Source organism: Oryctolagus cuniculus, chromosome 1 (genome assembly GCF_051225735.1).
Source record: "Oryctolagus cuniculus isolate XC-2025 breed Fujian yellow rabbit chromosome 1, ASM5122573v1, whole genome shotgun sequence".
In the NCBI taxonomy this organism is placed as follows: Eukaryota; Metazoa; Chordata; class Mammalia; order Lagomorpha; family Leporidae; genus Oryctolagus; species Oryctolagus cuniculus.
The window spans coordinates 215,870,884-215,896,347 of record NC_142867.1 but is presented as its reverse complement, the minus strand read 5'-3'; the positions used below and the strand labels follow the sequence as shown (position 1 = coordinate 215,896,347).

Genomic DNA, 25,464 nt, shown 5'->3' with positions numbered 1-25,464 from the left:
TGGTTATAGGATGTCAGGACAGTTACGCCTCCTGAGAGGCTACGGTTGTCATTTGTTGTTTTGGAGGAGTTAACTCTTTATAGCTGATTGATGTCCCATTTAAGAAAACGTACCCTAACCCTCAGACATTGCTGCCACTTGGTCCTGGGAGAAATAATTGAGAAATCTGCCGATCTTAACAATACAAAGCCAACTAAGAAATTACACAAATTAGGTCTCTTGGTCCTTCTATTTAAATAAAACAGTCATTTCTTTCCAAGTAAGTAGTATGTAGGCAATTATAGAATCAATATGTTAACTATTTAGACACTTTACAAAAATTATTCATAAGATGCTACAAATTTATAGGCAAAATGTCCTTTTTTTAAAAAAATTATTTTTTATTTGAGAAACAGAGTTACAGGGGGAGGGAGAGACAGAGAGAACTTCCACCTGCTGGCTCACTCCCCACATGGCCACAGTGGCCAGAGCTGGGCCCCTCTGAAGCCAGGAGCCAGGAGATTCTTCTGGGTCTCCCACGTGGGCACAGGGGCCTAAGGACTTGAGCCGTCTTCTACTGCTTTCCCAGGTGCATTAGCAAGGAGCTGGATCAGAAGTGGAGCAGCTAGGACTCGAATGGGCACCCATATGGGATGCTGGCCCTGCAGGCGGAGGCTTAACCTACTATGCCATGGTGCTGGCCTCGGCAAATGTGCTCTTTAAAAGACCATCACATGACTCCCAATTCACCTGTCACAGTCAAGTCAGAATGACAGCTTGCCGTTTAGTGCCGGCTGCTGCTTCCAATATCTGATCACCTCTTCGAGCAGCTCTGCCCTGGGGATGCATATGCATGGTGTTTGGAGGCAGACAGACCTGGTTCTGCATCTTAGCTGTGCATGGGAGAGTTAGCTGACTAGGCCAGAGTTAGTGCTTTTGGCCTGCTTTCATCTGTCTGAAGTTTTAAATGAAGTTAGTTAAATGTGCAAGTTCATGTAGTGAGAATCAGGATTTATATGGAGCTGGCCTGGCTGGGAGTCAGGTGTGTTTGTGCCTTCACTTGGTATCTGCTCATGTCATCCTCGCTTCCTGTCTGTGCTGTCGTAAAGAGCTGTCACTCTCTTCCCCAGGTCCTGCACATTCCTGTGTTTGATTTCGTGATCGGGGTTACAGTGGGTCCCTGTGAAAAGGGACATTTTCCTTTTTTTTTTACATTTAAAAAATATTTCTGGAACCGATGTTGTGGCGTAGTGAATAAAATTGCTGCCTGCAGTGCTGGCATCCCATATGGGCACCGGTTCCAATCCTGGTTGCTCCACTTCTGATCCAGCTCTCTGCTATGGCCTAGGAAAACAGTAGAAGATGGCCCAAGTCCTTGGGCCCCTGCACCCACGTGGGAGACCCAGAAGAAGCTCCTGGCTTTGGATTGGTGCAGCTCCAGCTGTTGCAGCCAACTGGGGAGTGAACCAGTGGATGGAAGACCTCTCTCTCTCTCTCTGCTTCTCCTTCTCTCTCTGTGTAATTCAGACTTTCAGATACATAAATAAAATCTTTTTAATATTTCTAATGCAAAGTATATATACATATATAATTTTTCCTTCCTTTACAAGTAGATGAATTTGATCATAAAATATTTGCTTCTCCCTTTAGGGTAATGGTTCTTTCACAGCTTTGTCAAGTGCTCCCATAATGGTGGGTGTGTTTATGTTCCTGCCATTTTCTCGAGTCAGTTGTTTAACTTGATGTTTTCCTTAAAAGTGTCCATGTGATTGAGATTTTAAATATATTGGGAGAATGTTCTATGGAATACTTGTTTACAAGTCTGCTGGGGTGTAGGTTATATAACTCCAGGTTATTCTGATTTCTAATTATGTGTTTCTCTCTCTCTTGACAGACCCTTTAGCTTGGGTTTTTTTTCCCCCAAAGAACAAACTCTTGGGTTTTAAAATTGTTTTCATGTTATCTAGCTCATTAATTTCTCCTCTTATTTTTATTGTATCTTCACCATGCTTAAGTTGCTGATAGAGTTCAATTTCTAAATTATTGAATGAATGCATAATTGGATGCACATGTACTCTGCTCCATTCTTTCCCATTTGATAATAAAATCCTTCAATGTTTCTTTTTCCCTTCTGCAATTTGAGCTTTGGCAGAATTTCTTAGTTTTTTTTTTTTTTAAGATTTATTTTATTTATTTGAAAGAGTTACAGAGAGCGGTAGAGACAGAGAGGTCTTCCATCCGCTGGTTCACTCCTCACATGGCTGCAACGGTTGGAGATGCGCTGATCTGAAGCCAGGAGCCAGGAGCTTCTTCTGGGTCTCCCGAGTGGGTGCAGTGGCCCAAGGACTTAGGCCATCTTCTACTGCTTTCCCAAGCAACAGCAGAGAGCTGGTTTGGAAGGGAGCAGCCAGGACTTGAACCAGTGCTCATATGGGACGCTGGCACTGCAGGTGGAGGATTAACCTACTGCACCATAGTGCCGGCTGCTGTTGTTTTAAAGATTTATTTATTTGAAAGTCAGAGTTAGAGAGAGAAAGAGAGAGAGAGAGAGAGCGATATCTTCCATCTGCTGGTTCACTCTCCAAATGGCTGCAACGGCCGGAGCTATGCCGATCCAAAGCCAGGAGCCAGGTGCTTCCTCCTGGTCTCCCATGCACGTTCAGGAGCCCAAGGGCTTGGGCCATCCTCTACTGCCTTCCCAGGCCACAGCAGAGAGCTGGACTGGAAGAGGAGCAACCGGGACAGAACTGGCACCCATATGGGATGCCGGCGCCGCAGGCGGAGGATTAACCTAGTGCGCTATGGCACCGGCCCCTGATATCTTTAATTATAGATGCTTTCACCTATAGCAAAAGGTCACATTTATTCTGTTTAGTAGTTTTTGCCTTGAATTATATTTTGAGACAATACTATTCTTTTTCTTGATTTCTTTGTGCTTGTATTTGCATTATATATCTTCAGTTACTTTGTTTTTCTTCTGAAAAGCTATCTGGATAGCATTGCTATATGTATACTCTAGGGGGTAGCAATTGTTGAGAAGTTTTCTGGGAAAATGCTTTATTTTTGAGTAGATAAGTGGATCAACTTTTAAAAAAAGACTTATTAGATGTTGGCGTTGTGGCATAGCAGGTAAAGCTACCGCCTACAACATAGACATCACATTTAGGCACTAGTTTGAGTCCCAACTGCTCCACTTCTGCAAAAAGGTTTATTTATTTATTTGAAAGGCAGAATGACTGAGAAGTGGACAAGTAGAGAGAGGGACATAGAGATAGAAGGATCTTTCATCTGCTGGTTCACTCCCCAAATGCCTGCAACAGCTGAGTCTGGGCCAACCAAAACCAGGAGCGAGGCACTCCATCCAGGTCTCCCTCGGTGGCAGGGACCAAAGAACTTGTACCATTATCTACTGCCTTCCCAGGTGCGTGATCAGGAAGCTGGATCAGAAGTGGAGCAGCTGGGACTCGACCTGGCACTCTGATATGAGATACAGGTGTTTGGAGAGCTGGCTTAACCCACCGTGCCACGTGCCCAGCCCTGACCAATTTGTATTATTGTTATTGGTGATATAATTTTCCTTTCTGTCATCTTTTTAAAAAACATTTTATTTCAGAATAGTTTCAAATTTGTAAAATAAGTTTTTTTTAATCTTTTCTCTTTTAAAAAATTATTTCGAGGTGGGCAATGTGGAGCAGCAGATTAAACAGACACTTGTTGTATTGGAATGCTGCTCTGCTTCCAGTCCAGGTCCCTGCTAGCATCCCTGGGAGGCAGGGAAGGAGGGCCCAGGTACTTCACGGGTCCCTGTCATCATGTGGGAGACCAGGATACAGTTCCAGGCTCCTGGCTTTGACCTGGCCCAGCACTGGTTTTAGGGCCCATTTGGGGAGTGAGCCAATGGTTGGAAGATCTCTCTCTCTCTCTCTGTCTTTCCCTCCCTCTGGAACTGGGCCTTTCAAATAAATAAAGAAGTCTGTTAAAAAGCCAAGAACTGAAGCAATGTTAACTTCTCCTTGAGTAACCAGAGGAAGCTGCCATTCTTCCTTTTATTCCTTCTCCACTTCCTTTACTTAATTATTCACCTCATGTGGTGTTTCATGGCCAGCTTTTTTTTTTTTTTAATTTTAACATGTATTATGTCTTTAAGGAATTCATTTTTAAGTTGATTTATGGCACTATTTGTACCAATTATTTAAGCTTAGGTATACGTTTTAAAAGCCTCAGTATTGGCCAGTGCTGCGGCTCAATAGGCTAATCTTCCGCCTGCGGCGCCGGCATACCAAGTTCTAGTCCCGGTCAGGGCACTGGATTCTGTCCCAGTTGCTCCTCTCCAGACCAGCTCTCTGCTGTGGCCTGGGAGTGCAGTGGAGGATGGCCCAAATCCTTGGGCCCTGCACCCCATGGGAGACCAGGAGAAGCACCCGGCTCCTGGCTTTGGATCAGTGCAGTGCGCCGGCCACAGTGGCCATTGCGGGGCGCGAACCAATGGAAAAGGAAGACCTTTCTCTCTGTCTCTCTCTCTCACTGTCCACTCTGCCTGTCCAAAAAAAAAAAAAAATGGTCTCAGTATTTTTGGAATTCTACAAGCAGTTACATTGCTTTTGGGAATTTAAATCTTGAAAGAAGAATTTGAGAATTTGAGCAAGGTGTGATTTTTTTTTTTAAAGAATTTAAAAAACATTATTTATTTGAAAGAGTTACAGAGAGAGTGGGAGAGACACACAGAGAGAGTTATCTTCCATCTGTTGATTCACTCCCTAAATGACCATAAAGGCCAGAGCTGGGCCAGGTCAAAGCTAGGAGCCAGAAGTTCCTTCCAGGTCTCCCACATGGGTGCAGGGACCCAAGCACTTGGGCCATCTTCCGCTGCTTTTGCAGACGCATTATCTGAGGGCTGGATTGGAAGGGAGCAACTGGGACTCGAACTGGTACCCTCATAGGTTGCTGGTGTCTCAGGTGGGAACTTAACCCACTGTGCTGCAATGCTGGCCCCCAAGGTGTGACTTTTTAAAAAATCCTATATAGGCAATGTGATTTTCAGCTTGGATTAAAAAAAAAAAAGATTTATTTATTTGAGAGGCAGAGGCAGAAAGAGAGAGAGAGGTCTTCCATCCAGTGGGTCACTCTCCAGATGACCACAATGGCTGGAGCTGTGCCCATCCAAAGCTAGGAGCTTCCTCTGGGTCTCCCACAAGGGCACAGGGGCCCAAGGACTTGGGACTTGGGCCATCTTCCTCTGCTTTCCCTGGCCACAGCAGAGAGCTGGATCGGAAGTGGAGCAGCTGGGACTTGAACTGGTGCCACAGCACCGACCCCCAGCTTGGATATTATAAAGGTTTCTGTTAACAGTAAAATTCAACACATTAACAATTTATTCATTACTCATGTGCCTGGTAAATGTTTATTGACCACCTACCATGTGCCTGGCATTATTTAGGCATTGGGAATTCAACAGGGGATGGGAAATCTCTTACCTTGTGAAATTCAGTCTGGGGGAATCACCGATGTTCAGGATTCACACCAAGTTTTCCTAGGACCTTGTGAGGTTTCTGAGCATTAGAGTTTGCTCCACCTGATAGTCCTGCCTGCTCTAGTTCTTTTATTTATTTATTTATTTATTTGAAAATCAGAGTTACGGGCCGGCGCTGCGGCTCACTAGGCTAATCCTCCGCCTTGCGGCGCCGGCACACCGGATTCTAGTCCCGGTCGGGGCGCCGGATTCTGTCCCAGTTGCTTCTCTTCCAGTCCAGCTGTCTGCTGTGGCCAGGGAGTGCAGTGGAGGATGGCCCAGGTGCTTGGGCCCTGCACCCCATGGGAGACCAGGAAAAGCACCTGGCTCCTGGCTCCTGCCATCGGATCAGCGCGGTGCGCCGGCTGCAGCGCGCCGGCCGCGGCGGCCATTGGAGGGTGAACCAACGGCAAAAGGAAGACCTTTCTCTTTGTCTCTCTCTCTCACTGTCCACTCTGCCTGTAAAAAAATAAAAAAAAAAAAAAAAAGAAAAAAAGAAAATCAGAGTTACACAGAGAGAGAAGTCCTCTATCCGATGTGACACTCCCCAGTTGGCTGCAACGGCTGGAGCCGCTCCAATCTGAAGCCAGGAGCCAAGAGCCAGGAGCCTCTTCCAGGTCTCCCATGTGGGTGCAGGGGCCCAAGGACTTGGGCCATTTTCTGCTGCTTTCCCAGGCCACAGCAGAGAGCTGGATCGGAAGTGGAGCAGCCGGTCTCTAACTGGCACCCATATGGGATGCTGATGCTTCAGGCCAATGTGTTAACCTGCTGTAGCACAGCGCCGGCCCCTGCTCCACTTCTGATCCAGCTCCCTGCTAATGCGCCTGGGGAAGCAGCAGAAGGTGGCCCAAGTACCTGGGCCCTTGCCACCCACTTGGATGACCTGGTGGAATTCTTGGCTTCTGGCTTTGGCCTGACCCAGCCCTGGCCATTGTGGCCACGTGAGGAGTGAACCAGTGGACGAAAGATCTCTTTCTTCTCTGTCTGTCCCTCCCCCTCTCTAACTCTGCCTTTCAAACAGATAAATACATAAAAAAAAAACCTTTGATTTTTTTTTCTTTTTTTCCTTTTTTTTTTAAAGTTTGCTTTTGGCTTTTAAAATACCCCATGTGGAATTCCCTGTCTGCCCACTTAGCTTTCATTTTCATCTTATCCTTTTTTTTTTTTTTAATGCTGTCTTTTCCCCCTGGCTCCCTGACGTGGCCTGAGTCTGTTCTCCCCACGCATTTATGGATTGTGTATTTATGCGTCGACATTTCCGATCCCTCCCGTCTCTGAGGCACTGAGCGTTCTGTTGGGGCCCTCCGTTTCCTTTTTCTGGCTCTTGTCGAGTTCCGTTTTTGTTGCTGCCTCTCAACCTCCTTCCTCTCTGCTGTCGCAGTCTCTCGGTATCTCACCCTTTGTCTCTGGCTGAAGCCCACTTCTAAATTTCCTTATTGCGGTTACAAAACGGGCACTGCCTAGCTCTGCTTTACCATGGCTGTGCTCAGTATCTTTTTTCAGAAGCTCCGCCTTGGCCTCCTAAGCACAGGATCTGCCTGTCCTTTGTAGAATTGCTTCATAGGCCTCTTTTTACTTTGGCTGGCCGATGAGCTATCCTTGGCGTTTCAAAGTTCTGTTAAGTCTGATGCTTTTCCTGTAATAAAATGGGTGCCGTTCTCTTTGATCTGGCTTTTTATTGGCTCGTGGTAGCCTGCAGGTCTCAGGTCATCGTGAAGGAGGTCTTGCCAGCTGGGTGATGCGGCATCCCCTGGGCCTGAGCTCCATCTCTTGAGCACTTGGCTGTCGTGACTGATTGGTGAAGCTGTTGGCCTGGGTTCTTTCTGGTGCTGCCACGCAGACAGCTGATGCAGTCCCCAGGCTGTGATAGGAGAGAGAAACACCCTCCGCTTCCTGCCCTGGGCCTTGGGCCTCTGCTTTCCTGTTGCTGATCTCCAGTGAGCTCAGGAGGGGCTGTCGTCAGCAGTAGTAGAGGTGGTAGTGGTGTGTGCACTTTTCCCGGGGCTGTCCATCACGTCCCACCATTGCTTCAGAGCTGCTGTGACTGGGTGACTGCCATGGGCAGTTAGGTAGATTGGGAACCAGTGGGCGCCATGGCTGCATTGGTCCCGGATCTGGGTGTGGCCTGTCCTGCAGCCTCCCTCCGTGGGTGCCAGCTGTCTGCCAGTTCCTTCCTGTGAAACTTGGATCCCACATTCCTTCGCTTGGGAGGTGGATTGCCCAGTGATTCTCGGCGTCTCTCTTGAGCCCGGTTTCCTCCCCACTGTGCTGAGCAAAGATGTCTTCCTGAGCTGCCTTGTGTATGGCAGCTAACTTTCTTTCCAACCCCGATGCAAATTTTGGCACATTTTTACTTGTTCTCAGCCACTTCTGTCAGGATCGGGCTTGGGACGTGGGAGCCAGATGCCTTTGTGCCCCCGAATTCAGACTGCAACGGCTGTGTTATGTGAAAATCCGCCCGAGACGGGAGCTGTGCAGACGGCGCCCCTGCCTGTTCTCTGTGCAGGCGTGTTCTTTATGTATTTCCCACATGCAAACATTTGGTGCTCCTCAAAGTCACATGTCTACATATGTCACATGTCTACATGTGGCAATTCTTGTTTCTGATATACCTTTGGAATCTTTTTTTTAAAAGGCTTTATTTTTATTTATTTATTTATCAGAAAGGCAAAGTTACAGAGAGAGAGGCAGAGGCAGAGAGAGAGAAAGGTCTTCCATCCACTGGTTCACACCCCAAATGGCCGCAGCGGCTGGAGCTGGGCAGATCCAAAGCCAGGAGCCTGGAGCTTCTTCCAAGTCTCCCACGTGGATGCAGGGGCACAAGAACCTGGGCCATCTTCTGCTGCTTTCCCAGGCACATTAGCAGGGAGCTGGATTGGAAGAGGAGCGGCCAGGACTTGAACTGGCACCCATATGGGATGCCGGCACCGCAGGCAGCAGCTTTACCTGCTGTGCCACAGTGCCGGCCCCCCTGTGGAATCTTAGAAACTATGAAGATTGTGGAGAGCACACATGCAGGTCTTCAGATTGTCTCATAGCATGTTTTCACATTTTCCAGTTGCAGCCAGGAATATTTCCTCCAGGCTTACTGCCTTGTGCTGCGTAGGTTAGTGATATTGGAAAGGGTGTGGGCCACTCTGGTTTTGACTAGAATAATTTATTGCTATCATTATTGCTTCTGAGGTGGCAGACACTCCCATGGGAGGAATGCACATTAAAGATGGTGACACCATAGCTCTGTCTGACAGACAGCTCAAGTTTTTCTCATAGATAGAAAACATATAGGCTTCTTAGGAAATTTACTTGTTCCCTGAAAATGACCGATGTTACTCTTGGACTCTGGTGAGTTCTTGAATTCATTGGGAGAAAACTTCTTTTTTGGACCACATTAATAAAACAGAGCATTGGAGTCATGACTTGGGCTGCAGAGGGTATGAAATGCCTTCTTTTCTCATCATGGTTGAAACAAATCTGCCTTCTGATTATGTTAGTGCTGTGGCTGAGTGCTACTGAATACCTCTGGAGACCTCTTCTACTTGGAGAGCAGATACCCTCCGGCCTGGTCCTTTACTTTCTGGTCCTTTTTGAGAGTTCTAATCCATAGCCTTCTTTGATTTTTTTTTATTCACCTTTTTCCTTATTCTCAGACTTCCTGGCTGATGGTTAGTTACTTGTGTAACATTGCACTGTGGACTATGCAAGTGGTAGAATTTACTTTGTAAAAATATCACAGCTTTATCTGTTCACAGCAACTTTGAAATAGGTCAGTGGATGCTGTCAACAGCCAGTGATGTGGGAAGAGCCATCTGGAGTGCTTCATTTCACAGATAAGGGAACTGAGGTTCAGAGGGGTTCAGTGACTCAGCCAAGGTTGTACGGTGAAGAAGCTGTAGAGCCACGACTTGTCACTATGCTTGCTGGTGCCGCAGTTAACGCTCTTCCTGTCCAGGACCCTGCTGGTTCTCTTACGGTGTCAGAGCTGCACTTGTACTTGGTCATGATGTGTTTCACTCAGATGATTCAACTTTTCTGTATGTTCTTTCGTATCTTTTAGAAGATGACCTCTTAGAAGATGATGGACTTTTTAATATTTCAATATTTAACGAAACTTGTTTGAAACTAAACAGGCATGCTGTCAAAGTCGGATCAGAACGAATGTACCAAGTAAGACGATTGCTGTGCTGTTTAAGAATGTCATTTAAAAATTTGGGCGATGTCTAGTGTGGAGCTGGACTATTTAAAACTACAAACAGAATGAGTAGTGGAGAGTCTGGCCATTGTTTTCAGAGGTGGACGTGAGATGGGCCATGGATGCAGCTGAGAAGACGAACTGAGGAGGGCTGCTGGTCTGGTCACCTGCTATCGTTTTTTCCATTCTGTTGTACACCTGTGTTTTATTTTACTGCATTTAATATTTACTGCTCATTTTGCCATCAGATTCACATTTGAGTGTGGATTTTGGTCCTTACTTCATTTTTTAAAGAAGGTATTTTATTTATTTATGTATTTGACAGAGTTATAGACAGAGAGAGAGAGACAGAGAGAAAGGTCTTCCTTCCATTGGTTCACTCCCCAGATGGCTGCTACAGCCGGCACTGCACCAATCCAAAGCCAGGAGCCAGGTGCTTCCTCCTGGTCTCCCATGCGGGTGCAGGGCCCAAGCACTTGGGCCAGCTTCTACTGCCTTCCCGGGCCACAGCAGAGAGCTGGACTGGAAGAGGAACAACCGGGACTAGAACCCAGTGCCCATATGGGATGCTGGCGCCGCAGGCGGAGGATTAACCAAGTGAGCCATGGCGCTGGGCCTAGCTTCATTTTTTTAAAAACATCATGGGTAAAATTCCAAGTAAATTTAGGTAGGAATTTAAATTTATTTTTGTGTCTTATATGCCTAGCAAATTATCCAACAGAGTAGATCTAATAAATTAAAATTAATTATTCAATAACCATTTTCCAAAGAATATCATGTATTAGAACCTGGAAGTTCCAGCTCAAACTAATAGAAATATATAAGCAGACAGACAACGATAATATGACATAATGAATGCTTTGCTGATAATGGTGTGTGTGTGTGTGTATCCAGATAGAGTTTTTTTTTTTTTTTTTTTTTTTTTTGACAGGCAGAGTGGACAGTGAGAGAGAGAGACAGAGAGAAAGGCCTTCCTTTGCCATTGGTTCACCCTCCAATGGCTGCTGCGGCCAGTGAGCCGCGCTGATCCGAAGGCAGGAGCCAGGTGCTTCTCCTGGTCTCCCATGGGGTGCAGGGCCCAAGCACTTGGGCCATCCACTGCACTCCCGGGCCACAGCAGAGAGCTGGCCTGGAAGAGGGGCAACCGGGACAGAATCCGGCGCCCCGACTGGGACTAGAACCCGGTGTGCCTGCCCCGCAAGGCGGAGCATTAGCCTAGTGAGCCGTGGCACCAGCCAGATAGAGTTTTGAAATTAGAAGCAAAGACTATGCTGAATTGAGTCCTGGAAACTGAGGAGGAATTATCCAGATAAAAGAGCTGGGGAGAGGGCAAAGAAGGGTATTGTGGGAAAACACAGTAGCATATTGGATAATAGAGATGACAAAGAGAAGGAGGGAGAGAGGAGGCAAAAATCCAAGCGGTGGTCAGAGCATGGAAAGCCCTACATTATGCTAAAGTTAATTTTAAAAATATTTATTTATTTACTTATTTAAAAGGCAGAAGAGAGGAGAGAGACAGATATCTTCCATCTACTGGTTTACTCCCAAAAGGCCACAACAGCTAGGGAGGTGCTTGGCTGAAGCCAGGAGCCACACACTCCATCCTGGTCTCCCCAATGAGTGTCGGGGTCCCAAGTACTTGAGCCATCTGCTGCTTCCCAAGTGCATTAGCAGAGAGCTAGATCTGAAGTGGGGTAACTGGGTCTTGAACCAGCCCTCTGATATGGACTACAGGCATCACAAGTAGTAGTTTAACTTGCTGGACCACAGCACCTGCCCCTATGCTGTTTTGGATTTTTATTTTATTTTTTATTTGAGAGACGGAGGGGAGAGAGAGGTGCTGAATTGCTCCCTAAATTCCTGTAATGGCCTGGGGAGCTGAAGCCAGGGGCCAGGAGCTTAATCCAGGCCTCCCACGGTATACATTAGCAAGAAGCTGAAACCGGAGGCGGAGCCAGGACTCCAACCTAGGCACTAAGACATGGAATACAGGCATCTTAACTGTTAGGCTACCTACCCGCCCCGTCCCCCATTGTTAAATGATTTGTGAGGCAGAGGGAGAGAGACACAAGGAGAGAGAGCCAGCCAGCCAGAGGATTTTATTCTGATGTCCATGTGGAGCCACTGAAGGGTTTTGAGCAGGCAAGTGAAGGATTCAGATTTCCATCTGAGGAGGAATACTGGGAGTAGGAACGTATTCAAGTATCCAAGTAATTTAATAACCGGTAAAGACGATTTTCAAATCTTCTTCCAAGAAAAAAGTTTCATGAATGATTCTGGGACAGTTGGTTATAACTAGTGTGTAAGGAAGTAGCTGATTCTTGTTTCACGCTCTACACTAAAATGATTGAAGAGTCAAATTGAAAAAAGATAGCATGTGGGACAATCTCGAATCCATTGGGAAGAAGTGAACGTTCAAAGGCATTTTGCAAGAGAGAATGTATGTGTATTGCCCAAACACGTGCCGCATGCTACGCCTCACTAGTAAGCGGTCTTAGAGAAGAGGGCGTGGGAGATCTTGGGGGGCTGCTCTGATGATGATACAGTGTAGGCTGTGGTCACGGCTGTGGGGGGCTGCAGTGGAGAAGGGAAACTCCACAATACTGAGCTCAAGGAACTCTGCCGGCTGGTTTTGATGGGGGAGGGTCAGTGGGGCCGGGGTGATGTAGCCCGTGGCTCCAGATGGACATTAGAATAAAATCCCCTGGCTGGCTGGCTCTCTCTCCTTGTGTCTCTCTCCCTCTGCCTCTCAAACCGTTTTAACAATGGGGGACAGGGCGGGGAGGTAGCCTAACAGTTAAGATGCCTGTATTCCATGTCTTAGTGCCTAGGTTGGAGTCCTGCCTCCGGCTCCAGTTTCAGGTTTTGATGGCGGAGGGTCAGTGAGGCCAGGGTGATGTAGCCCGTGGCGCAGCATCAGTGGAACGACTGTGCGCGTGAAAGTTTCTACCAGCTGATCAAGGACTGGTCAAGATTGCTCCCTTCATTTTCACAAAGTGTGTGTGTGTGTGTGTGTGTGTGTGTGTGTGTTTTAAGACATTTATGTATCTGAAAGGCAGAGTGACAGAGAGAGAGAGAGAGAGAGAGAGATCTTCCCATCTGTTGGTTCATTCCCCAAAAGGCTGCAACAGCTGGGACTTGGCCAAGCCATAGGCAAAACCCCAGAATTCCATCTGGGAATCCCACATGGGTGGCAGGGGCCCAAGAACGAGGGCCGTCACCTGTGGCTTTCCCAGGCACATTAGTAGGGAGCTGGATCAGAAGCAGAGCATCTGGAACTTGAATTGGTACTCTGATGTGGGAGGCTGGCATCACAAGTGGTGGCTTAACCTACCGCACCACAATGCTGTCCCCTTCAAAAGTCTTTTTTTTCCCCTCTAACTCCTTCTACCTGCTGCTTGAGTTGAGTTGGCAATGGGTATTCTGTGAGGGAGTTAGCGGTGTGCATGATGACTCCATGGATCAGACACTGTGTTACCAGCACTCTAACAGGCAGGGCCAAATGAAGTACTGTTGCACAGTTGCTTTCAGGCATCATCTGGGGTATTCCTCAGAGTGCTGAAGTTTTCTGTTCGAAGAGGCCTGTCTGTGGATTCCTTACAGTAACAAGAAATTGAAAGAATTGTGCCCAACAGCTCAGTTGTAATCTCTTTCGTTGGCTGGACTTTAAATGATTACTTTAGAATAGCCTGATACTTTATTTTTTTGTTTTAAGAAGGTGTCTATTTTATTGAAAAGGCAGAGAGATGGAGATGAGGGGGAGAGAGAGAGAATCAATCTACCGATCTCCCATCTGGTGGTTCACTCTCAAATGTCTGCTGGAGCCAAGACTGGGCCAGGCCAATGCCCGGAGCCTGGAACTCCATCTGGGTCTCCTATGTGGTGTCAGGGACCAAGTCCTTGAGCCTTCTCCACTTGCCTCCCTGCATTAGCAGGAAGCTGGGTTGATAGTGAAGCAGGGACTCAAACCCAGGCACTCCAGCGTGGGATGCAGGCATCCCGAGTGGCATCTTAGCTGCTGTGCTGAACACCTGGCATTTTATTTCTCTGAGCTGCAGTTGTACATTTTAAACTTAATCCTAAGCCTGGATGAGAGGCAAGTTGATTTGGATAGGTAAGGTAGCTTCTCCTGTTTAAGCTTGCTATTGTATTAAAAATAGTCAGAGATGGGTGAGTATAAGCAGGAAGAACCTTGTTATTTATCTCCATTTTGCTTATCGTCTAGACATCTGCAAGCCAACCGAAAATTTAATGCGACGCTTTCTTTGTATCCCATGGCAGTTTAGAGTTCTGGGCCGAAGGTGGTATCTGGACGACTTTTATCACACGCTAGCGTTCAACATCACGACGAGGGATGGAGCTCCGGTAGCATGTTTGGACCTGTACCCGACGACTAATTATACAGTGACTGTCACCCTCCTGGGATCTCCTGAGCAACACTCAGCGCAAGTCATGATAAGGACGGCACCGGCAGGTGCGTGTGCGTGTGCGTGTCTTTCTGTTGTCTGCCTCAGGACAGCGAGCTAAACGTGTGAACCAAGCTGTACAGTGTGGGGGGCGTGAAGAATGAGAGGCTGGGGCTCACGAGACTTGGGTTCCGGTTCTAACAAAATGCCGTTTGGGATTCAGGGTGCCTGAATCGTTACCATCCATCCATCTCCTTCTCCACAGGATTCTGGCACGTAGGGGTATGGAGCGAGGATAGCCTTTATTTAAGGCCTCCTTGGATTCCCTAGATTGGGAATTCTGTTTGGTGTTGTATCACTTGGTCCAAATTTTAGATGACAGAGCTCTCTGGGTGTTCATTATGGACAGCTAGAACCAGCTTCCAGGAAGCTAGAAATGGGAGCCCTGCTGTGATGGACACTGGCAAGCCCAAGAGGCCTCAGGATGGGCCATGCACAAGTGCAGTAGCTTGTCTTGGAGAGCGGTGGCCTCCTGTGGCTCAGGCTCTTTAGGAACTTTCTCTGTGGTCTCTGGAAGAAGCCATGCAGAGGCTAGCTGAGTTAGCTCCACAGCTCCCCCTAGTGGGAAGGGACCCAGGGTCTCTGTAGTTCCGTTTGTCCACGATTCCTTTGACAGCCGCATTTATGGGCAATCAGAAGAGGTGCTCCCTTTGAAGAACAGCAGAATCATAAAGGTGCTGCTCTTACCTCCCGAGGCTTCTCCCTGACCCTCACCACCTCACCACCCACCTTGTGGGTCGCGTGTAGGCAGTTTAGCCTTTGCGCTTTGAAGACAGGGCGCTAATGAGGGCCTCACAGCCTCTGAGGCTGAAATGACACTTTTTAATTTTATTCTCCATCTCAGATTGGGCCTGGACACCTTGTCTGATGGGTGTCAGCAGAGGGTGCTCCGTGGCATCATAACACTAACCCCAAGTACATTGCTGGCTGCTTAGTCATGTTCACAGTCTGAGTATTCCCTCCAAAGTAACATCTGAAAATAAAATTCACCTCCCATTGTAAATTAAACTGTAGGGGCATTAACATCCCAGATTCTCTCCTCCGCAGTGTTTTCCCTGCTGAGTTTCAGCTGAGTGTTCTGGCTGCTGCAACCTAGAACACTTGTTTTGTGATGGGTGTCACTCCTTCCCTGTGCCAGGATATTGAGGCACACAGCAGGTTTCAGGGACATCGAGGCCGGCAGGATGGCTGGAGCAGTGAAGTGGGGGGGGGGGGCGGGGAGCAGAAGTAGGAGATGAGGTCTGAACCCTAGCTTGATCATGCAACGGGGCCCCCTGCTGTCAAGTTCAGGAAGAAGTCATTGTTACTGTCTCCTTTGCAATGTAGACCTTCAATTACCAAAGGTAAGTATAAGCTAGCATGTCCTTTTCCAGCTTCTGTAGCTAGAGCCTGCCGCCTGTCAATGTAAGCCTCACTGGAGAAATCTTTTCTCATGAAGTTGGTTGTATTCATTCTGACACTGTGTTTGCACACATCTGGGGCAGAATCCGCCATCCTTGGAAGTGTGAGTTGCAGAAGTTAAGTCGCTGCTTGGGCTGTCTGCACTCCATATGGGACCCTGGTGTGTGTCCCAGCCTCTCTGCCTCCAGTCGGCTTGCTGCTAAAGCACAGCCTGGGATGGCTCACACCTGGCACCCAGGTGGAGTTCTGGGCTCCTGGCTTTGGGCAGACCCAGCCCTGGTTGTTCTGGGCATTTGGAGAGTGAACTATGGATGGAAGACCTCTCTGTGTCTGTCTGTCTCTCTCCGCCTTTCAAATCAAATGAAAATAAAGAAAGAAACATAAAAGAAGAAAACTGTAGACATTTGCAGTTTGGTGGTTCCGGGCCTTCCTTGAGGCCCGTTGTGTCTGTTGAGAGCATTTTCGTTTTGCTTCTGCCTGGGGCCCTGTTTGCAGCCACTCCCTGCTGCCCGGAAGGTCTTTCTCATTGAGTGGAGGAGCCCCCTTCTGGCTGGGCAGGTCCCCGCTTTTTCAGACAGAAGCGCTCAGGAGAGATGCTGAGGCTGGCTGGCTGGCTGGCGTGCCTCCTCCACGCTCCTGAGTTTTTGCTCTTTTCTCTGAACTCCTGTTCCGAGCAGGATCCGGGGCACTGGTTCAGTTCTGAACTCCACAGGCTCCCATTACTGGTGCTCTGCCTCTGAGCCTTGCTTCCTGGCTGGGAGGTTTCACTTTCAACTCCATGGAGAATGACTCTCCGCTGAGCCTGGGGTGGCTGTTGAGTTTCTGGAACCTGTGCCTTTCTCTGGTCTCATGAGGTCCAGGAAATCTTCTGGGCTAATCGGTTTTCTCCCAGGTCCTATCTACCCACCCACCCACCTACCTACCCACCTATCTATCTCCCTCCTTTCTTTCTTCCTTCTTTTCTTTTTTCCGCATTTTCAAAATGCATCCTTTTATTTTCCCCCACAAACAGCCCCCCGTGTATATCTTAAGCAGGTGACAGTCATATGGTTTCTTCAGTGCTTCCCCGGGCGGGCGCGTGCTTTCCTGGCGCTTATGGCCAGAGGAGTCCCCAGGTCTCAACTGTTAGAGCTTTCTGCACAGCCACAAGTTCCTCTGACATTTGGGTAACTGGACACACACTCACTGGGTCACTTGTCTTCAATATAGTCCGCTTCTGGTCCTGAAGGCGTCCGCTGTGCTTTCTTGCAATGAACACTCTGGCTCCTTTAGCAGGGTCTCCTTTGGTCTTCGTATGTGCGAGAGTATACCAAGGGCCGTTGCAGCCCACGGGTCAGACGCCGGTGTTTACCCCTGTATGCTCAGGCTTCTCTCTAAGAAGCTGTTGTGTCTTGTTTACTGCTGAGGGTGCGGGGTGTGGGGGGGGAGTGTGGGGGTGTGGGGGTGGGGGTGGGGTGGGGGAAGGGCAGCCTGGGTGGGCTGCGGCTCCCTCCCACCTACGGCATGGACCAGCTAAGGAAGAGCCCACACACCTCAGCCTCTCTCCATGGACGTGGTGGGTGCGTGCCCATCTTCCCTTAAAATAAATTTCTGAGACTTAAAGCCCCTGTGATTTTCTGATGAGAACTGAAGTGCTCCCTCCTGCCACTGTGTCCTTTTCTACTCCGGAGAGGTAAGCCCTGGCCGCTCCACTTCTGGCTGAATTCCTGCTGTTCTGGCAGTTCTAAGCATTTCACCTTCCATCAAAGTCATTTCTGCTCCTTCTTTTTTCCCCAGGGAGGGCTACTACCTTTTGCTGGGCTTCAGTACCTTCCTCCTCTGTGATTGCTCTTTGATTTCAGCCTTAGATGGGTACTCTCCAAACACATGACTCTGCAGTCTGCCCTTGACCTTGTCCTAGGGATGGAATGCTGCCAGCGCGTTCCAGATCGCGCAAACACCCAGTGTGCTCAGAAGCTCTGTCCGCCTTTTCTCTCACCGGGACTGGCAGTATTTATTTCTGTTCTCTCAGCCCACCTCCCAGCCCTGGGCTCCACCAATCGCCATCCTCCCTGGATCCTCTGTAGTCAGTCCGTGTCTTTTCTTGGAGTTCTCACCGCCTGCATTCCAGGCAGACACACTTACAGCCTGTGTTCTCCATGTTCCAGCCCCAAAGACCAGGCCACCTTGAAACTTCACTTAACAGTGCTTGGGGAATTCTGCCCTGGTCTTTTCTGCTCTTTTATAAAATACCTCCGCGTTTCCCATAACCACACAGTGTCACAGTTCTAGTAATCAAAGAGGGGCTCCCCACTGATGCCTTTTCTGACACCCTATCTAAAAGAAGACCCTTCTGGATAGAATAACCCATGAATCAGGGCACCCTTTGTTTTGTAAGGGGAGGACATTTTCTCTGTTCTCCAAAATAGTCCTTTTTCTCGATGTTCTTTGATAATCGTAGACCACTTTCCCTGATCTAATAAGTAGCCCTCTTTTCTCCAGTCTCTGTAGAGCAGTCAAGTTTAGATGTATCTTCTTTCCCTTGCCTTTCCTTTTCTCTGGCTGGATCAATGCGGTTTCAAAGATACTTCTCCTCCTTAATGTGAACCCTCCACTTGATTTCGTTCTCTCCTAATCTTGTCCCATCTGCAAGACTAAAACCTGCTTTGTAAATGGATTTTATTGCTTTTTCAGAGACTGGAGAAAGTCTCATTTCTAGAAACAGAATTCTAGCCTACATTTTTACATGTAGCATTTGCGTTTGTAGCACTTCCACTGGAGTTTTTCCCTACTTTAACCCAAGAAGAATCCCTGCTGTGGAATCCCCAGTCTGGGTTTCTGTGAAACAAATCGTCCAAAGCTGTTTGGATGCCCGCAATGTTGGAGTGAACCACGGGCCAGTGGAGAGACCACGGATCCAGTAATTTGCAGTTCTTGCCTTAGCCCTATTCTAAATAGGATGAAGAAGTACAGAATGTGGGGCACTGGATTGCCTACTAATGTCCAGCTCCCCAAAATACTCCCTAAAAATCTCCCCCAAATCTCCTAGCAATGCTGTCATGCTGTGCCTCCAAGTTTAGCAAGTAAGAGAATTACTTAGAAGGCTTATTCAAAACAGGCTCCTAGGGCAAGTGTGGATCAGTGGTTAGGATGCTCCTGTCCCACATCAGAGTGCCTGGGTTTAGTCCCTGGCTTGGGCTCATAATTCCAGTTTCCTGCCAATGCAAATGTTGGAGGGCAGCAAGTGATGGCTTAAGTTGTTGGTTTCCTGCCACCCACATGGGAGATCTGGATTGAGTTCCCAGGGCCTGGCGGCAGGCCCACCCATTCTTGGCCATTGTGGGCATTGGGTGAGTGAATCAGTGGATGGGAGCTCTGTCTGTCTGCCTATCTGTCTGTCTCTGTCTTTCTACAACTTGAATTTGCTGTCTGTCTCTTGAATTTAAAAACACCCCCAAACACAGGTTCTGTTCCATAGATTCTGATGTAGAACGTCTGGGGAGGAGACCTCAAATTTTCATTAAAAATTTACTTTTATGTATTTATTTTTGTTGATACACATAGGCATTTCTTCTTCTTTTTTTTTTTTTTTATTTTTTATCTTTATTGGTTTTAGCTCCCACGTTTAAGGGAGAACATGCAGTGTTTGTCTTTCTGTGTCCAGCTTATTTCACTCAACATGACGTCCTCCAGTCATATCCGTTTTCATGCAAATGGTAGACTTTCTTTTTTTATAGCTGAATAATATTCCATTGTATACATATGCCACATTTTCTTTATTCATCTGATGATGGACATCTGTTGGCTATTGTGAACAGTGCTGCTGTAAACGTGGCGGTGCGGGTATTTCTTTGATACTAAAGTTTCATGTTTAGTAAGCTCCAGGCCTTGTAGTATTGGCGCTTCGCATTTGGAGCAGCACTGCTTTAACCACACAGACTGTAGCTACTTCTGGACACTGTAAAGGCCCTGCTTGCAGCAAGAGATGTGCTTTTAAAAAACAAAACAAAGCAAAAAGAAAAAAAAAATCAAAACAAAAACCAGCGATAGCTAACGGAGTTCTGTCTGCTTGTGCCTTAGCAGCCTATGTGTTCCATCTTTGCCTGAGCTGTGAAGTTTCCCTGGTGACTGGGTATCCCGTGTCTGTTCCTGTGTCACAGCTGCAGACAGGAACCCCAGCACCCCGTGGCACTTTGCTTCCCTGTGCAGCCCTTGTCACTCTTCCCACTTCCTCCCACCCACGGTTTACACAGGGCAGACAGACAAATGAGGAGTAAAGCACCAACCTGATCCGGGCAAGTTCCCAGGAACTGCCCCCAGGACAGAATTTCAGGCAAAAGCAGTACTAGAGGAGGAGGCTTAGCTTTGTGGCCAAATCGAGCTTCTTACTCCCCCCCCCCTTTTTTTTTAAATAAGGGCAACTGGGACTCTCGGGGGCCTTGTTGTGGCTTTGCCCACCAGTCACAGATGCAAGAGTCTGCGTCTTGTTTGCATGGTGACCTGTAATACATGAACTCTACCCACCAGGAATTACCCAAGGAGTGGTAGTTGCCTGCTGGTTGGATCGCATATTCGTTCTTCCCTCCTTGAGGATTCAAGAGAAGGCAGTGGAAGGAATCCGGAATTGTCCTTTCCTTTCTGGAAATGGGAAGATCCGTAAGGAGTGACCGTTACCACTTCAGCGAAGGACTTGGCCTCTGCAGTGGTAGAGGGTTGAACAGGAACGGCCCATTGTCGCTCTAGGAGTTGATGCCAGGAAAGCAATTCAAGTTATTTTTGGGTGCTTTCAACTTTATTTGTTTCAACATCCCCATTTCTCAAGATTTATTATTTATTTGAAAGGCAGAGTTGAGGAAAGAGAGAGATGTCTTCCATTTGCTGGCTCATTCCTCAGATGGCTATAACGGGTCTCCCATGTGGGTGGAAGGAGCTCAACTACTTGGGCTGTCTTCCCACTGCTCTCCCAGGTACATTGGCAGGGAGCTGGATTGGAAGTGGAGCAGCTGGGACTCGAAGTGATGCTGGCATCACAGGCAGTAGCTTAACCCACTATGCCACAACACTGGCCCCTGAACATCACATTACTTGATTGATTTGTTTATCTTCATTATTTCAATTGTCTATCAAATTTTGTTATTATCAATATACATAATTTATTCATATACTAAAAGCATTAATCCTAATTTATTATTTGTGTCAAACATTTCCTCTGTTTTATAGCATCTTTTAATTTTGCTTATGATGAAGAATTTTTCTTAATTTGAGAACCAGAGAGAGAGAGTTCTCATTCACTGGTTCATTCCTCAAATGCCTACAATGTCAAGGGCTGGGCCAGGGTCAAAGCTAGGAACCAGAAGATCAATCCAGATCTCCAAGTGCCTGGCAGGACCCCAGTTACTTGAGCCATCACCATCGCCACCCAGAGTTTGCATCAGCAGGAATTCTGGAGTCAGGAGCCAGAGCTGATGGTCAAACCCAGGCGGACAGAAGTTTTCCATCCCTTAATGGTCGAAATGGCCAGGGTTGAGCCAGGCCAAAGCCAGGAGCTAAGAGCTCCATCTAGGTCTCCCACATGGGTTGCAAGAGGCCAAACATTTAGGCCATCTTCTGCTGTTTTTCCCGGGCCATTAGCAGGGAGCTGGATCAGAAGTGGAACAGCTGGGACATGAACCGGTGCTCATGTGGGACGCTGGCTTCATAGGAAATACTTTCCCCACTACGCCACAGCATTGACTCCTGGATGAGCTCGTTCTCTCTCTCTCTCTCTCTCTTTCTTTAATATTTATTTATTTGAAAGAGTTACAGAGAGGCAGAGGCAGAGAGACAGAGGTCTTCCATCTGCTGGTTCACTCCCCAAATAGCTGCAATGGCCAGAGCTGGACCTATCTAAAGCCAGGAGCCTGGAGCTTCTGGGTGCAGGGGCCCAAGCACTTGGGCCATCTTCCACTGCTTTCCCAGGCCATAGCAGAAAGTTGAATTAGAAGAGAAGCAGCCAGGACTCGAACCAGTGCCCATATGGGATGCCGGCACTGCAGGCAGCTGCTTTACCCACTACACACATCACGGACCCCAGATGAGGTCATCTGAACTGTTGGCCTTTTATGGTGTTTTATGATCTGAAAGTTTTAGATTTCTTGACAATCCAATCTGCAAATGTTTTCCTTTGTGATTTATTACATTAAGGTTAAATACAGAATTTTTAAACAAAAGAATTTATATCCTTATTTACAGGGAAGTTTTTTTTTTTTTTTTTGACAGGCAGAGTGGATAGTGAGAGAGAGAGACAGAGAGAAAGGTCTTCCTTTTGCCGTTGGTTCACCCTCCAATGGCCGCCACAGCTGGCGCGCTGTGGCCGGCACACCTCGCTAATCCGATGGCAGGAGCCAGGTGCTTCTCCTGGTCTCCCATGCGGGTGCAGGGCCCAAGCACTTGGGCCATCCTCCACTGCCTTCCGGGGCCACAGCAGAAAGCTGGACTGGAAGAGGGGCAACCGGGACAGAATCCGGCGCCTCTACCGGGACTAGAACCCGGTGTGCTGGTGCCACTAGGTGGAGGATTAGCCTAGTGAGCCTCGGCGCCGGCCTGCAGGGAAGATTTAAAGTGACCTGCATGCCATATAAAATACAAGATAGATTAGAAGTCTAAGCCTAAGAGGAAGGAAAACAAAGCAGAAACATTAAAAAAAAAAGTAAGCATATAGTTAAGAATAATTTGTATCCTTATACACCTTGTTCATTAGTGGATCACAGATTTGAGTGTAAGTTTTCTACCCCTCCAGTCAGAAAGGGAGCCAGTACAATTTCTAGAAGGTAAGAGCACAGCAGTGTTTTCTGAGGGAACAATTTTGTCTCAACAGCAAGATCAGCTAGGAGTTTCTGATTTCAGGTGGTCTCATAAATATGACAGCGTATGAGCAATGCTTGGTAAGTCTGTTTTTATATTGCTTTCTCCATGGCTTATTGTATTATAGAAAAACACAATTTATTGTGGGGTGTCCCAGGAGAGATGCATTAGCAATGCCCATTCTTGGGGCTAGCATTGTGGTGCAGCCAGTAACCAGCAGCTGCTTATGACGCCGGCATCCAGTATCAGAGCTCTGGTTCAAGTCCCGGCTGCTCTGCTTCTGATCCTTGTTTGTGCCGATGTGCTTGGGAAAGCAGCGCAAGATGGCCTAAGTGCTTGGGCCCCTGCCACCCGCTTGGGAGACTAGGATGGCGTTCCAGGCTCCTGGCTTTGGCCTGGCCCAGGCCTGGCTTTTTGCAGCCATTTGGAGAGTAAATCAGCACGTGGAAGATCTCTTTGTTTCTGTTCTCCATCACACTGCCTTTCAAATAAATAAATCTTTTTTAAAAACTTAAAAAAAATGCCCATTCTCTGGTGATCTGGCTTGATTCAGGGGTAGGTTTTGGGTATTTGGGTTGTTTAGAAGTGTGACTGTAGTCCATTTCTTTCAGGCAAGTTTTCCTAAACATTGTGTCTTTCAGCTGAGGTTAGATGAATGTGTGGTATCATTGAGACTGCCTTCTCTCCTGAGTGCCCACCGTGTTGCCAGTGAGATAACAAAGCCTGGGGCCTGCCTAGGAGGCTGCCGGCCTGTGTTGAAGGCAAGCCCGTCGGGAGCTGAGCCAAGGGCACTGCTTGAATCTGCTCTGGGAAGGAATGGGCAGCCCCCGCCTCCCAGTTCCTCTCCTTATGATAAAGTCACATGTTTTCAGTCTGGAAACTTTCAACACAGTTTTAACCAGATACCATGTTTGTCTAAAGAAGAATTTCAATAAAATAGCAGCGAAATTCCCAGCTTTGACCAGTGTTATATTTTACAGTTCCCACTAAGATAAACTGCTTGCATAATGTACATCCAAGAGCACTGAAATGATACCACTATTTATAGAGCAGTTATAAAAGTAGTAAGTTTGCTCTCAGTGGAGTTGATTTATAGCAATTCTTTCTGGCAACACTTAGCTTACAAAGCCAACTGTCTGTTTAGGCTACTTCTGATTAGAGATTTAAAAACTGTATCATTTATATATAAAAGAATGCTTTTCTCAGTTCTCAGAGGATTGCATGCATTTAGATATTTCTAAAATAGTGTCAGTAAGTTTTTTTTTTTTTAAGAATAGGGAACAGAGTATTCTTCCCATGAAGAAAAACACTAGGAGAAAACCATAACTCTTTTTTTTAAAAGGTTTATTTTATTTATTTCTTCGAAAGGCAGAGTTACAGAGACAGAGAGGCAGAGGCAGAGACAGAGGAGACGGGGGTCTTCCATTGCTGGTTTACTCCCTAAATGGCCGCAATAGCTGGAGCTGCACTGATCCAAAGCCAGGAGCCAGAAGCTTCTTCCGGGTCTCCCACATGGGTGCAGGGGCCTAAGCACTTGGGCCATCTTCCGCTGCTTTCCCAGGCCATAGTAAAGAGCTGGATCAGAAGTGGAGCAGCTGGGACTTGAACCAATGCCCATATGGGATACTGGCTCTGCAAGTGGTGGCTTTGTCCATTACACCACAGCACCGGCCCCAGAGAAAAACGTAACTCTTGAGACTGCTTTATGACCCAGGTTTTCTAACAGCATGCATAATTTGAGATCCATGTTGACCTTATAAACCGTCTCCACAATTGATTCACATCTTCAGAATCAAAGTCTAACCAAAAGCTAATAAAGACTGTAAGTAACTTAATGTCATTTCTGATCATTTTCCACAAAAGAAGACATATTTATACCAGGCTTCTGTAGGGCAAGGGTCAGGTCTGAAGTCCACCTGCTTTTCGTGTTAACCGTTAGGCTGAGAGACTCATCCTTGCAGTAGGTCAATGTCAAACGGAATGTCAGATCATTTGCAGTATCCACAGCAGAGGGAGAAGAAATGTTGTTTCTAAAGGCGAAACAGTGACCTTGTAGATGCAGCTGAGTAGGACTGTACGCCTTGTCTTTACTCTTGGAGATGAGGATGTTATTTAGAATAGGAGCCCTCTACTTAGCAGGTCCTGAATGGCGCTGAAGGAACCAGGTGCTTGCTGCCACCCTCACCACCCCCCCTTGTTCTAATCATGCATACAGCTCCCCACCCCCACCCCCCCATGCATACAGCTCCCCACCCCCCACCCCCTTGTTCTAATCATGCATACAGCTCCCCACCCCCCACCCCCCTTGTTCTAATCATGCATACAGCTCCCCACCCCCCACCCCCCTTGTTCTAATCATGCATACAGCTCCCCACCCCCACCCCACCTTGTTCTAATCATGCATACAGAGAGTGTTCTCCCAGGCAGAAGCCAGAGAAAAGGTCATGTACTTCTCGCTCTAAAATCTCTGCAATGGTCTGCATGTTGCTCTCCTCCAAAACTCATGTTGAGACTTAATCCCCAGAGCCCTCCATTAATGGTGTTTAGAGGTGGGGCCTCTGGGAAGCAGTGGGGGGGGGGGTCCATAGAGAGACCCAGAGTAGCAGCCATTATGGAACAGTGTAGCTTAGGTGTTGTGAACAGTGCTGCACTAGTGCAGCTGTCTCTTCAGTGTGCTGATTTCTTTTGGACATACACGCGTTGGTGGGATTGCTGGATTTTATATTTTTGGGTTTTTTTGAGGAGCCTTGATACTGTTCTCCATAATGGCTGTAGTAGTTTCTGTTCCCACCAACAATAAATGAGAGTTCCCCTTTCTCTACATCATCACTGGTATGTGTTATTTTTTGTTGTGCAGCTTTGGAGAAATTTGGTGTAGCCTAATTCTTTGACTTGTGGATGTTATTTATTTAGTTGAGTGGAGATCTTGAGAATTTTTTCTTTATGTTTGAAATCTAATAGTTTAATTTGAATGAGTTTTGGAATTGGTTGTTCTGAGTCAGCTTTCTTAGGTACCTGGTATATGTTGTCAGTGTGTACATTTTTGTAAAGTGGCTTTAAAAATTAATTCTGTCTCCATGGTTTGCTTCTCTTCTTTA

General features: G+C 47.3%; 1 protein-coding gene across 9 annotated transcripts in view; it reads left to right on the top strand.

The window, feature by feature from the left end:
* The window catches only part of SUSD1 (sushi domain containing 1), a 143,597-nt gene that overhangs the window by 67,140 nt on the left and 50,993 nt on the right, over window positions 1-25,464 (top strand). For 8 of the 9 annotated variants that reach the window (XR_016224821.1, XM_089319329.1, XM_089319332.1 and 5 more), the window contains 2 exons: window positions 9,543-9,652; window positions 13,959-14,151. Coding sequence is in view for 8 of the 9 variants with exons in the window: in XM_089319329.1 (XP_089175455.1) it covers window positions 9,543-9,652; window positions 13,959-14,151 (303 nt within the window). In the remaining variant the exon portion in view is untranslated. Of the gene's footprint in view, window positions 1-8,791; window positions 8,831-9,542; window positions 9,653-13,958; window positions 14,152-25,464 lie in introns of those variants that run through there. The other variant, XM_089319345.1, reaches the window with a different exon arrangement.